The sequence below is a fragment of the Ammodytes marinus genome (assembly GCF_949987685.1).
Source record: "Ammodytes marinus genome assembly, chromosome: 5".
NCBI lineage: Eukaryota > Metazoa > Chordata > Actinopteri > Uranoscopiformes > Ammodytidae > Ammodytes > Ammodytes marinus.
In genome coordinates this window covers 26,382,304-26,394,915 of record NC_137234.1, presented here as the reverse complement: position 1 = coordinate 26,394,915, position 12,612 = coordinate 26,382,304, and the positions used below count along the sequence as shown (strand labels likewise).

Genomic DNA, 12,612 nt, shown 5'->3' with positions numbered 1-12,612 from the left:
GCACTGTATTTATACATTAATGTATGCTCATTTCCTACGCTGATGCACTTGTTCACTAAATTAATTTATCACAGTGGATTAAAGTTTCATTTTTCGACGTTATAACCTTCACAGATCATAGCTGACGTCACACCATTATTTAAATTGACAGTTTGCTGTATTTTAGATGCAACCTAAGTATAGTGAATGAATAACTGCGACTGTGACTCCTCCCAGTCATTCATACTGTATGAGCAAATATCGCTTCTATTGGAATTAGGCAATACATGTGACAGCAAAGGGTCCATCCATCAGGTTTGGCAATTCTTTAGGTCTTTAGTGTTATGTGACAATCTGTGCATTGTAGGTCTGTTATAGGCTCTTATATACAAATGGCTGCTAACTCTAAAATGCAGGATAATAATAGACGGGAGAGACCTAATCACTAATAAAAAGAAGACAACCATAGCGACTGGCCGTGTTTTGGTTCTCTATGCGCGACTTCTCAGCAGCGTGACATGAGTCAAGTGATCAACAGCATTGCCCTCAGCAGAAGGTAATAGGATTGGATCTTTAGCCATTCAGCTTATATATCCTCTTACACAGTCCATTGACATAGTACTCAAATAATCTTAAAGATATGTAAGGAACCAAACATCCAATATTTCGCTTTGTGTGTCTATTCACCACCTCTGTTTTCCACTAACCATCTTTAAAGAAAACTGGTCTAGTGAGCTGAGGTCTCTGACGATAACTAGTTCGATTATTGTTACAGGTACAAACTGATTCAGTTTAGAGTCATCCATAGACTCCCATTACTCCAAGACTAAAACTGTGTTCCAAATCACATACTCTTTATTTTTTACTACACTACATATTAAAGTACAGAGGAGTTTTAGGGACACATGAGAGAAAATAAAATTAGATAAGGAAGATTTTTTTTTCATTATGTCGAGAAATGTCAAAAATAAAGACGAATACTGCAAAATGCTATTGGAGTTAGTTGGGCATTTATGTATTTTTCAGCATACTACAATTGACGTGCATATATTGGGACATCCTAAATCTTTTTCTGGCATACTAAATAGTAGGAAAGTATGGGGATGGAACGCAGGGTAAATTTCATCGAATCGATCCATCTATTTATCCATTATGTGACACGTGTAAAGGTGCAGATGGTTCTTTAACACACATTTTCTGGCTTTGTCCTATGTGGTTAACTGGGGTTTATGGAAAAGTATATTCCCCTCCGATCCAGAACTGGCACTTTTTGGATGCTCAGAGAGATGGCTTTGAACAAGACGTTTGAAGAATAACAAGCATTAGTGCTTGTTATTCTTGATGGCTGCCATAGAAAATTATCCTAACAGACTGGAAATGGTCCACATACCCCCTGCCTCCACAAATGGCTGAATGAAACATTAATAATCGTACAGATGGAAAAGATACGCTTCCACCACTCTAAGTTACCCAACACATTTCTAAGTGTTTGGGGAGCATTCATCAACCCTCTCAAAGATCCTAATACTTGTTATTTTCTATAGTGATATAATTCTGTATTCTCTTCACTTGAATGTGACATCAGGAAGATTGCAACAATATTATATTTTTATTTTTTTGTTTTGGATGTACGTACATGTCCTGAATATAAAAATGGAAAAACTAAAAAAAATTATTGATAAAAAAAAGGTATAAAGGAATAGCGAGAGAGTTTGCGAGAGAGAGCTTCATCTAGTTCATCCACTCTTAGCCTTAGCCTGCAAACAGTCGGCATAATGCAAAACAACTTTTCTCACCCTCTTACTTTTGTCTACTTAGCATATTTTTCTCTCTATCTCCCACTTGTACACTGTCTTTGTCTTTTCTCTCTTTTCCATCTCACTCCATTTCTTTATCATGCTCTTGTGTTTTCTCCATTCCTTTTCTTAACAGGCTCGTCTACCAAAGGCTTGAAACTAAAACACATGCAAACCCGAGTATACATACTGTACATATGTAACACATAGGTTACAGTTATTGACCACGATTTCAGTGTGCAACATGTCACCACGCTATTGATCTGTTCCGAGGTCAACCGCTAGTCAGTTCAGTAAACCTAACCCCTTTTCAGACAACTGGTTCATTCACAAACTTATTGTCACTAACCCACCTTCTTAGGCTGCTCAACACAACCCAATAATAGAGACAAGTGTGTGGGCTGGCACTCAAAGGCTACAGGGGTCTTCCTGGATAACATACACCTAGCACACACACATGGTGAACATAAAGTCATCTTAAGCCGAGGTTCAGCACAACATGTCAAGTCAAGCGAGAAAAAACCCAATTGGAAGAAAAATTCTTCAATGTCCAAGCCAATAAGGATACATACATAATACATATACACTTAAAATAATTACAATTAAATAAATTGTTCCAATATATTTGGAGTCATAAAAAAATCTTTACACATCATATAAATGTACTTATCTCAGATTTAGAAGTACTACGTTAGTATGGAGACAGACAAACACTACTAAAATAAACCAATACAGCTATTTGAGACCTAGAAGAAAGACATTTTATTTATGACAGTCACTGGATATGTCCCGTGCATTAATCTCTGTGGTGTAATATTATCGAAAATGTTCACCTTGACACCTAAACTTTCGTATCCAAAACTTGCTGCAAAACCCCCAATTAAAAAAGACTATTTGACAGCATGTACTGCCACAGAACTACAGTATAAATGAACCTATAAGCTGGTTCCTTAAAACAACAAGGTATGGGGGCAAAAAATGGGTCATAGCAGGCTTAACTTCTGTGTTAGTCCTAATGCCACGTGACATGAGTATCAATACGTATCCATGACATGACAGGTCCCAGGACGGCTAAATCAGTTCATGCTTTCCTGTCTTGATCTTAAAAATTAAAATGTGGCTTCATATTGTGTGTAGACTGTCCTAAGGTTTCTACAGTAAAGAAGAGAAGGCCACACCCATTAACATCATAACCCCAACATATGCATTCAGCAGAGGAGCTTCACCAACATCTTATAAAGCTCTAGACGACGGTCTCACCTCCCCTGCTGTTATAACCATAACCTCATTAACTTTACGTTCACCTTAACCCTAATCCTCTTCTTAATCTGCCATTGAGCTCTGTTATAATGTGAATGGAGCCATCCACAAGTGGGTTACGGGTAGAGCCAACTTCCCTAATGATTCAGACACATGGAGCCATCGGTAAACACACACACACGCGCACGCACGCACACACACACACACACCTCTTATTGTCAATGCAATATTGACTCGTTAGCTATAGCTTATTTAGCTAGTAATAACTGCAGATGTACTGCTATGTGATCACATTTTGTTATGTTGATCTACGCTCATGTGTTTGGCTGAGATGGAAAGACACATCTCATAGGTTATATCTAATTTCCTTTTCGAATTCTAAGTATCAAACTTAAGGCAACTACACCAGTGGTCAGGAGGAGGTAAAACTCATTGAGTAGACTTAACAATAGCTTCACACCAATTAAACTGAAATAAGTGTTTAATAAATAAGCATAGGACGCAACTGTAATATTTCAGCAATCAGCTTTAAGGAATGTACTGTTGCTTATGTTAGATACGGGCGGCCATACTTTACCAACAGCAGCAAAGACAACATGTTTCTTTATTCCCCTGAACAAAATCAACTATAACTTGAACAAAATAGACTGAATAAATAAAGTGTCATTAAATTAGATTGTCATGCATTGTCCTCTGACATCCTTGGTAATTAATTGTTAAAAGCAACAGTCCAGAACTGTGCTTTGATCACATTTGATAGATAGTACTGGGCATCACATTTTGATTCACATATTTCTACATCCTGATTGATATGTGTGATCACCAACTGAGCCTGACCCACTTCAGACCAGAGGAGACACAAACAGACAGGACACCAATAGAAGATCAGAAATGCTTGTCCTCATATTGGACCTCATCTCTCATAGGCTTCTGTAGAAAGAAACTGGTTATGACAATAGGATTTCAAGGACCCTTAAGGCCTTTGTAAATTTAGATAATGCATTAACCATGACCTAGCCAGCACACGCACACACGCACGCACGCACGCACGCACCCACACACGCACACACACACACACACACACACACACACACACACACACACACACACACACACACACACACACACACACACACACACACACACACACACACACACAAGAAACCTACAGACTGGGTGGCATTTCACTTACTACAACCAAAAGAAAGACAGAGGGTGGTAGGATGGCCTAGAGAGGAAAGAGGGCCTACGAGTAATCATCAGGTCGCTGGTTCGATCGCCGGCACCGGACAGGAGGGTGTTGGTAGTAAAACTGCAGTAGTTTTGGCTAGTATTACATCTACGGTGCACCACCATCTCTACCATTGTGTCCTTCAGCAAGGCATTTAAAACCCCAAACTACTCCAGGGGCACTATAATGCCTGACCCTGCGCTCTGACCCCCTCTGAAGTGTTGGCTCTTGAGAGGGGGTATGCGAAGAACGAATTTCGATAGCTTATACCTTGTGTAAAATTGACAGATAAAGAAAACTTAAAGGTGAAGTAAGCTATTTATTTATGTTAATATAAGTGTTAAATCGCTCTTTATTCATACAGTGATCACTTACATAGTGTGCGCGTTTCATAAAGCCGATCTCTCAGTCACCCGCTCTGCATGTAATCGGCAAATAAACTTTTCGGGGATCCCAAAACTGATATCCAATCACAAGAGAGAACGCTACGGACCGGCACCCGTCTCACTGCCGGTGCACGTGCAGAGTAACAGATGGGTGAATGTTTATGTGCCTACAATGGCGGATCAGGTACAAATCCTTCCCAATGTCTGTTTTGATGGTTTTTATCATGTTTTATCTCACTTGCTTATCTGAGATGATGCTAGATAACTCGCTGCTTGAAGACCGCAGTGCATTAATGTGGTGACGAGGGAGGGGACTGCTAACTGCAGGCAGTGACAGGAAGTTAGCTAAACTGACCATTCCACTTAAATCTTTAAATTTGAGTTTACAAACACATCTACAAAAGTGTACTTACTGAAGCCAGTAAGTACACTGAAAAAAATATACATTGGGTGAACTTAAAAAAAAAGTAATCTGTCACACTAATATTTTAGCTTTGATTCAATGTAGAAAAATCATTTCAGGTTTCACCAAATTCATTTTTTACATTGAATCAAAGCTAAAAGATGAAGTGTGACGGATTTCTTAAATATTTTAAAGTTCATCCCATGTTTATTTTTTTCAGTGTAGTAGCTTACCTGGACAGAGCGATCTCAGCCTTCTGCCTGGAGATGTCGGAGGCCTTCTGCGCTCCCTCCACGGCGCGGTCCACCTTCTCCCTGATCTTGCTGGCCCTGAGCGGGATCAAGTTCTTCCTCTTGCCGCTCACCAGGACGTTCTGCTTGTACTTCCCTTCCTCCTTGGTGCCGTCGGGGAAGGCGGTGCAGCCGTAGCCGTGGCGCTTGTTGCTGAGCCACTCTCCCTCGTACTGCAGCCCGTCGGAGCGCCGGCTCACTCCGAAGCCCGTCCGCTTGTCGTTCTTCCATTCCCCGCAGTAGGTCTCCGTCGCCGTAGCGTCCACATCGTCATCGGCGGCGGCCAACTCTGCGTCTGCATCTCCGAGACTGAAAAAAAAAAAGGTGAAAGGTTTTATGGTTGTGTTTGGCTGGTGTTATTCAGTCAATAATCCGATTAAACGTAACATTTTGAGAAGAATACAACTAAATGCAGTTGGCTATGGTAGGCTATATAGGCTACATTATCTAACATAGTGTGATAGACAGAGTGCTGTAAACCAATGGCTGGTAGTGCCCTTAAGCTGGGAACACACCGCATTGGCCGCCTGCGGCGGTTGGCCGCGTGAATGCAGGAGGTTCGCCGCTTGGTCATATTGGGCCATGTTCACCGCAGTCGCCGCCGCGGCCAACCGCAGCCTCATCGTAGGCAGCGGTTGGCCGCGTGACAGCAGGAGGCTCGCCGCTTGATCATATTGGGCCATATATTCCTGACGCCGACGCCGAGATCAGACCCGTCACACTTACGGTGCAACAACAACAATAACATGGTCCAGCTGTGCCAAAAAATACAGATGTAGGTTCACTGTGTAACCAGCGGCAGTCTTGTCACAAATATCATTAAAACAGCCTGAACACGCACCCCGATCGCAAATACACACACATTAACAGCAATTCAGCAACATACTAAACACATTAACAACAGCAGTGTGTGCTCAGCGGCTAAAATAAAGGCAAACATCAGCCTACCTGAAAGTGAAAGTGTGCCGGCTGACGGAGGACAACACCGGTTCTTCGCTGCACTATATTGGAATTCCACACGGACACCGCCGTCAAGTTTGGGTATATTATCCTCAGGAACAGCACACAGCTTGGTGAGTTTCACTATGCTAACCGGCGCTACCTTGGCTAAAGTACAACCAACAGCTAAACAGATGCAAAATAGCCTACACATATTTACAGAATGTATTGGAAGCCCGATGTCCTCACTCCACACGCCCACCTCGTCTTGCAGACCACCGACACCGGGCAATCTCAACGCTGATTGGCTGTGGAGGCGCGGTGCCCGGCGGCGCTGCAGAAAAAGATGAAAAATTTCATCTTTTTCTGCGGCGCCGTGCTCGCCGCACAAGCCTTCAATTCACGCTCCTTCGATGACACAATTTCTATGCGCCGCTAATGGCCGCGCTCCCGATTCACGCGCCTCTCATGAGGCGCGGCCACGCGCCGCGCAAGCCCCCGCCGCCGGCCGCTGGACGCCGATTATTGGGTGGACGCGCAGCCACGCGCTAGTACATTGACTTTGTATGTAATCTCGCCGCGCGGCCAGTGCGGTGTGTTCCCAGCTTTAATGTTTGAGGCTGCTGATGACTATAAGCTTAAGCTGGGAACACACCGCATTGGCCGCCTGCGGCGGTTGGCCGCGTGAATGCAGGAGGTTCGCCGCTTGGTCATATTGGGCCATGTTCACCGCAGTCGCCGCCGCGGCCAACCGCCGCCTCATCGTAGGCAGCGGTTGGCCGCGTGACAGCAGGAAGCTCGCCGCTTGATCATATTGGGCCATATATTCCTGACGCCGACGCCGAGATCAGACCCGTCACACTTACGGTGCAACAACAACAATAACATGGTCCAGCTGTGCCAAAAAATACAGATGTAGGTTCACTGTGTAACCAGCGGCAGTCTTGTCACAAATATCATTAAAACAGCCTGAACACGCACCCCGATCTCAAATACACACACATTAACAGCAATTCAGCAACATACTAAACACATTAACAACAGCAGTGTGTGCTCAGCGGCTAAAGTAAAGGCAAACATCAGCCTACCTGAAAGTGAAAGTGTGCCGGCTGACGGAGGACAACACCGGTTCTTCGCTGCACTATATTGGAATTCCACACGGACACCGCCGTCAAGTTTGGGTATATTATCCTCAGGAACAGCACACAGCTTGGTGAGTTTCACTATGCTAACCGGCGCTACCTTGGCTAAAGTACAACCAACAGCTAAACAGATGCAAAATAGCCTACACATATTTGCAGAATGTATTGGAAGCCCGATGTCCTCACTCCACACGCCCACCTCGTCTTGCAGACCACCGCCACCGGGCAATCTCAACGCTGATTGGCTGTGGAGGCGCGGTGCCCGGCGGCGCTGCAGAAAAAGATGAAAAATTTCATCTTTTTCTGCGGCGCCGTGCTCGCCGCACAAGCCTTCGATTCACGCTCCTTCGATGACACAATTTCTATGCGCCGCTAATGGCCGCGCTCCCGATTCACGCGCCTCTCATGAGGCGCGGCCACGCGCCGCGCAAGCCCCCGCCGCCGGCCGCTGGACGCCGATTATTGGGTGGACGCGCGGCCACGCGCTAGTACATTGACTTTGTATGTAATCTCGCCGCGCGGCCAGTGCGGTGTGTTCCCAGCTTTATACTCTCTCAGCCTCCCAGTATCCTTCTCATCACAGTTTGTGTAGGATACCTGATCGCTCTTAACTCTTCTAATATCAATCTATATTGAAATGTCAGGAAGTTGGCTAAAAGGACGATATCACTTACTGCTCCTTTAATTCCATGTCTATGTATGAAGGTGGATTCAGGAAGAGGTTAATATAAAGTTGAATAAAGTCTGGAAGGGAATTTTTAAATGATGCCCACCAACACCTCTGTAGTTCAACAATCTCAGTTGTTGAATCCAATACCTAATTTATGCACAAACAGACATGAAAAAAAGGTTACATTTGTGATTTTAGCTGGAGTTGCTATTGATCCCCAACATGTTTAATTATTCCTCTCAAATTGTTAGACCGCAAAACATCCAAAACAAAACTTTTAAAGTCGACAATCATGCTCAAATCCAAGTGTCCCATTTTTTTTTATCACAGAAAGCTCTTCTTAAGAACTTATGAACACATTCACAAAACTTGACAGATATTTTCCCTCAGTTCCCCTCAACTGTCTTTTTGATAACAATCCTTGGTATAAAACCCGCTCACAGTCAGCCATTGTACAGTTCCTCTGCAGTTGGTAGGGAATAATTAATGCCTTGCTCGAATAGGATTCACATTGACTTGTTTTCATCCTGCCTCCTCGGGTCCATTAATTAGCTATCTACTTCCCTTGAGTATCTTTCTTCTGGCGCTTTATAATGTTCATAATATGCACCATCAAATGATATAAAAAAATAACGAACACATCAATAAATAAGTTATTCATTTCATTCAAATACATAGGAATGCATTATAAATGTTGCATTTTATTTTGCATTTATGATCACAGCCTTACTGAAGTTTTTTTTTAGTTTTTTTAGTACAGCTTTACTGCATTAGAATGAAAAGGAAGAAGGGAGTTTCTCCTTGCCAATAATTAATTGGAGCTGATAAGCTGTTGTCAGCCCCTTAGCCAACAGACAGGTTATAGCAGCTGCTGACTCTTGTCGTCTCGTAATTGCTGCCTTAAAAAAATAAGGGCAAGTGCTTTCCAATGAAACACCATTGATTTATCACTTTTAAAATGCTTTTTACGCCATGAATGACATGGACCTCTTCTTCTCATTAGTCCAGACCCTATGTCTGACTGAGCTGAGTGACAGAGTGGACAACAGCGAGGCATATAGCAACAAAAAGGTAAACCCCAGATCAAATGTAGAACCAGAAACTATTTATCAGGCACTGTGCCCAGCTGACCTGTAGACTGACATTTTGACCTACTGTATTGGACATACACATTGCTGCATGCCAATCCACTGGGACAGCAGGTGCGTGCTGTTGCCTTGATGTCCTCCACAGGACAGATTTTCTTTTCCCAGTGCGTCATCCCCTCCCACGTCAACCCTTCCTCCACACTTTCATTTAATTACATCACGGCAGAGTTAGTATGACACGATCCTCTCAGCGTCAAGCCAGAAAAGTATGTGGGATTTCAGTCCTTTGCCATGTTTGAGTAACAGTATCTACTGGGGACGACAGAACTTAATGAACTGAAGACTTGCGAAGAGATCTGGTTGGTTGGTTGGTTGGTTGCCTCGAAAATTGTTTGGAAATTCTATATATGGCACCAAGTGAAAGATGCAGCAGGACAAGTTTTTGACATTACATGTCTTGTATCTTGTATGAAAATGCGTTTTGAAATTTTGTGTGTACAACCTTATTGGCGGACAACAATCTCGATAATGGACGTTTCTACACAAAAATGGAGTATGTTAAATGTCAGTTTCTTTTTTTCATAAGATGAGTGATGGATGGATATTACAGTAGGGCTTGTATCGGGAAAGATTGTGATTATGGCAAATGAGATATGGTTGGGATCCAGGTAGGGCAAAAGGAAACTGGAAACCTTGGTTTACATTTGGGAAAGATCATGGTTACAACAAGGGAAAAGGCAAACATTAGGTGTAGGCTTGGGAAAACTCATTCAGACTCACTATACTTCCTGGTTAGCCCTGAATGTTGGCATTGGGAAAAACAGTACATTTTAGTAATCCCTTCATAATTTTCTTCTTTACTTTCAGTTTGAAGGCCAACTAGAAGACCATATGACCTGCAGCAGAGCATGCCCAACCAGCCTCCTCCATTATCTACTCCTGTTAAATGTCCTCTTAGTATGCTTAATGCATTTTTTCAACATTATTATGGGTCACTAGTGTGTCTATAAACTCCAAAAGTATAAGAAAAAACAACCCTCTCTCTTTTTCCCCACATCCACCTTTCTGAAAACCTGTGTTCAAAAAAACCCCAGTCAGATTTTTTTCCCATATGATGTCAAAAGTGGAGAAGATAATACATTACCAACCTAACTTAGCACTACGTTCACCTGTGATAAGCACACCCTCACATACGTACATCTGAATCTAATGCCACGTTTCCCAGGGTCTGAAGTCCCGGGGAGGTTATGCATATCAGGCCGATGACGTATGGAGAAGCAGTAAAAGTATCTGCACTGCATGTCATTTTATAACAGGTTACATTTAATAATGTGTTTAATAATTTAGTAATAGTGCAGCTGGAAAGGTGCGCTGTGTGGCTGCTCTGGTCTGTTAACACGGGCAGCGGACCGATTATTTCTCTGTATATTTAATCGGAGAACAGTAAAAAAAAAAAAGAGAAGAAAAATAAAAGGCGAGACTGCTGAGCTGAAGTGTTGCATCGCGGCTTAGCGCGCTGTGTGGCTGCTCCACAGACTGTATGGAAACGGCTGCTATAATCTTATCATATTTGCCGAAGAAAAAGAAGAAAAAGAAGAAAAAAAAGGCAAAAACAGACGCATGATGTGTGGCCCGGGAGATAGTGCGGAGGACGCTCATGTTGGGCTGTTGCTGTTCGCTTTTTATTACATCGCAAACGTTCGCAAATGGATTCAAACCAGGAAATGAGACGCTCGCTAAGCGTAGATTTGAACATTGCGGTAGAAAAGCTGCCAGCAGACAACTCCACCAATCAGACATCTACAGCATTCCAGCACCGCCCCAAAGGTTCCTGAACCTTTGTAAAGTCCTACCCCCTGAGCAGGATCTTTTTCTGGGGTAAGAAAGGTTCCAGGAACTACAGTTTAGACTTTAGACCCTAGTTCCTGCTATGGAAACACGCATTGTTCCTGCTAAGTGTCGTAGTTCCGGAAACTAGTTCCTGCGGTGGAAACGCGGCTTATCTGGCAGTTAGATTTAAACCGGCAGTTGGATTCAGGGCCAATTAGAGCAGACTTTTTAGAGGGCGGGGCTTTAAGAGACGCTAGAGAGAGATGCTAAAATGAGGAGATTCAACAATGGCACTGTGAGAAACATAAAAAAAATGTTTTTTGGAAACTGCAACATGAGAACAACTTGTAGCAGGAACCCAAATTCAAATTGTGACCGTGAAAATGAGCACAGTGTGTGACCTTTAATACCTGATAGTAGAGTTGATATCCGATGCAGCCGAGGACACGGTGCTCATGCCAGCCTCGCTCCTGAAGGAGCTCTGTTTGGACCTCTGGGAGGCCAGAGAGCTCCTGGACTCTGACTTCCTGAGCTTGAGGCCGGATAGGATGGACCTCCGGAACAGCCCCCCTTTCCGCTTGCCCTTCAGCAGCTCTGCCTCGCTGTGTGCCGTCAGTACGAAGCCCCCGCGAGACACGGCGGGGCTGCTGCCGCTGCTGCCCGTGCTGCACATAGACACACTGGTGGTCAGGGTGCCGGGGCCAGGGGGCGGGCCCGGGAGCACCACCCCAGTCCGGTCCAGCAGAGCAGTGCCGTTGCTGTGCTCTGAGCCGGAGCGCAGAGAGTTTATGGAGGTACGCAGCGGGGAGCGGATGACCGCCGCCATGCCGTACGGGACACTCTGACGCACTCCGTAGCCGTGCCGCATTCCGCCAACCCACTGGCCCTGGAATGTTCCTGAAGAAAAAGGAGGGGGAAATGACTTATACTAACTTTACTGTAGGTATTTATTCTGTAAGTAAGTGCTGACTAAACAGGTGGACTAGGACAACAGAAGAGTGCAGGTGATATTGGATAGAGGTCACTGAGTGAGCAGCTAGTGAGTTTGGGGAAAGAGGTTATCAAGTGTTTTGAAACAAAGGCATCACAGTTACATCACAATACCTCCACGCACAACCAGCTGCATTTGACAGTGTGCCATCTGCGTTTATTCAGATGAATTAAAGGGGGAGTCTGTGATTCTGGGGAATGCTTGTTGTCAAAAGTTGTTATTTTTGTTCAAATCAGTGTATATCTCCTCACCATCCACCTCGTCCGAACTGTGTGTGCACTGAAATTAAAAGTCCGTTTTAATACACAGCCTAGTCTCTGTAAACGGGCATGTTGCTAGCTATGTTGAGCCCCTTTGTTTAGAAACCCTTTGTTTATGTACCAGTTTACAGAGCCTAGGCTTTGAATTAACACCAGATTTTTTTCACGGACCGATCGTGAGGAGATATTCACGGATTTTGACACAAAGTGATTTTGACTACAAGCTTCATCCAGAATTGCTGACTCCACCTCCAATGCAAACGGCATCATTTACACATCTTCAAATAGGAAAGAAAAATGTCAACGGGAACACACCTGTTGCAATAGGCCTACTGATGACCTACTTT

The 12,612-nt window shown here is 43.8% G+C and overlaps 1 protein-coding gene across 1 annotated transcript in view; it reads right to left on the bottom strand.

Annotated features, from left to right (window-relative positions):
• The window catches only part of jph3b (junctophilin 3b), a gene marked incomplete at both ends in the record, with an annotated part of 57,584 nt that overhangs the window by 26,722 nt on the left and 18,250 nt on the right, over positions 1 to 12,612 (bottom strand). The window contains 2 exons of the mRNA XM_080027450.1: positions 5,289 to 5,654; positions 11,425 to 11,911. Coding sequence (XP_079883576.1) covers positions 5,289 to 5,654; positions 11,425 to 11,911 — 853 coding nt within the window. The remainder of the gene's footprint in view (positions 1 to 5,288; positions 5,655 to 11,424; positions 11,912 to 12,612) is intronic.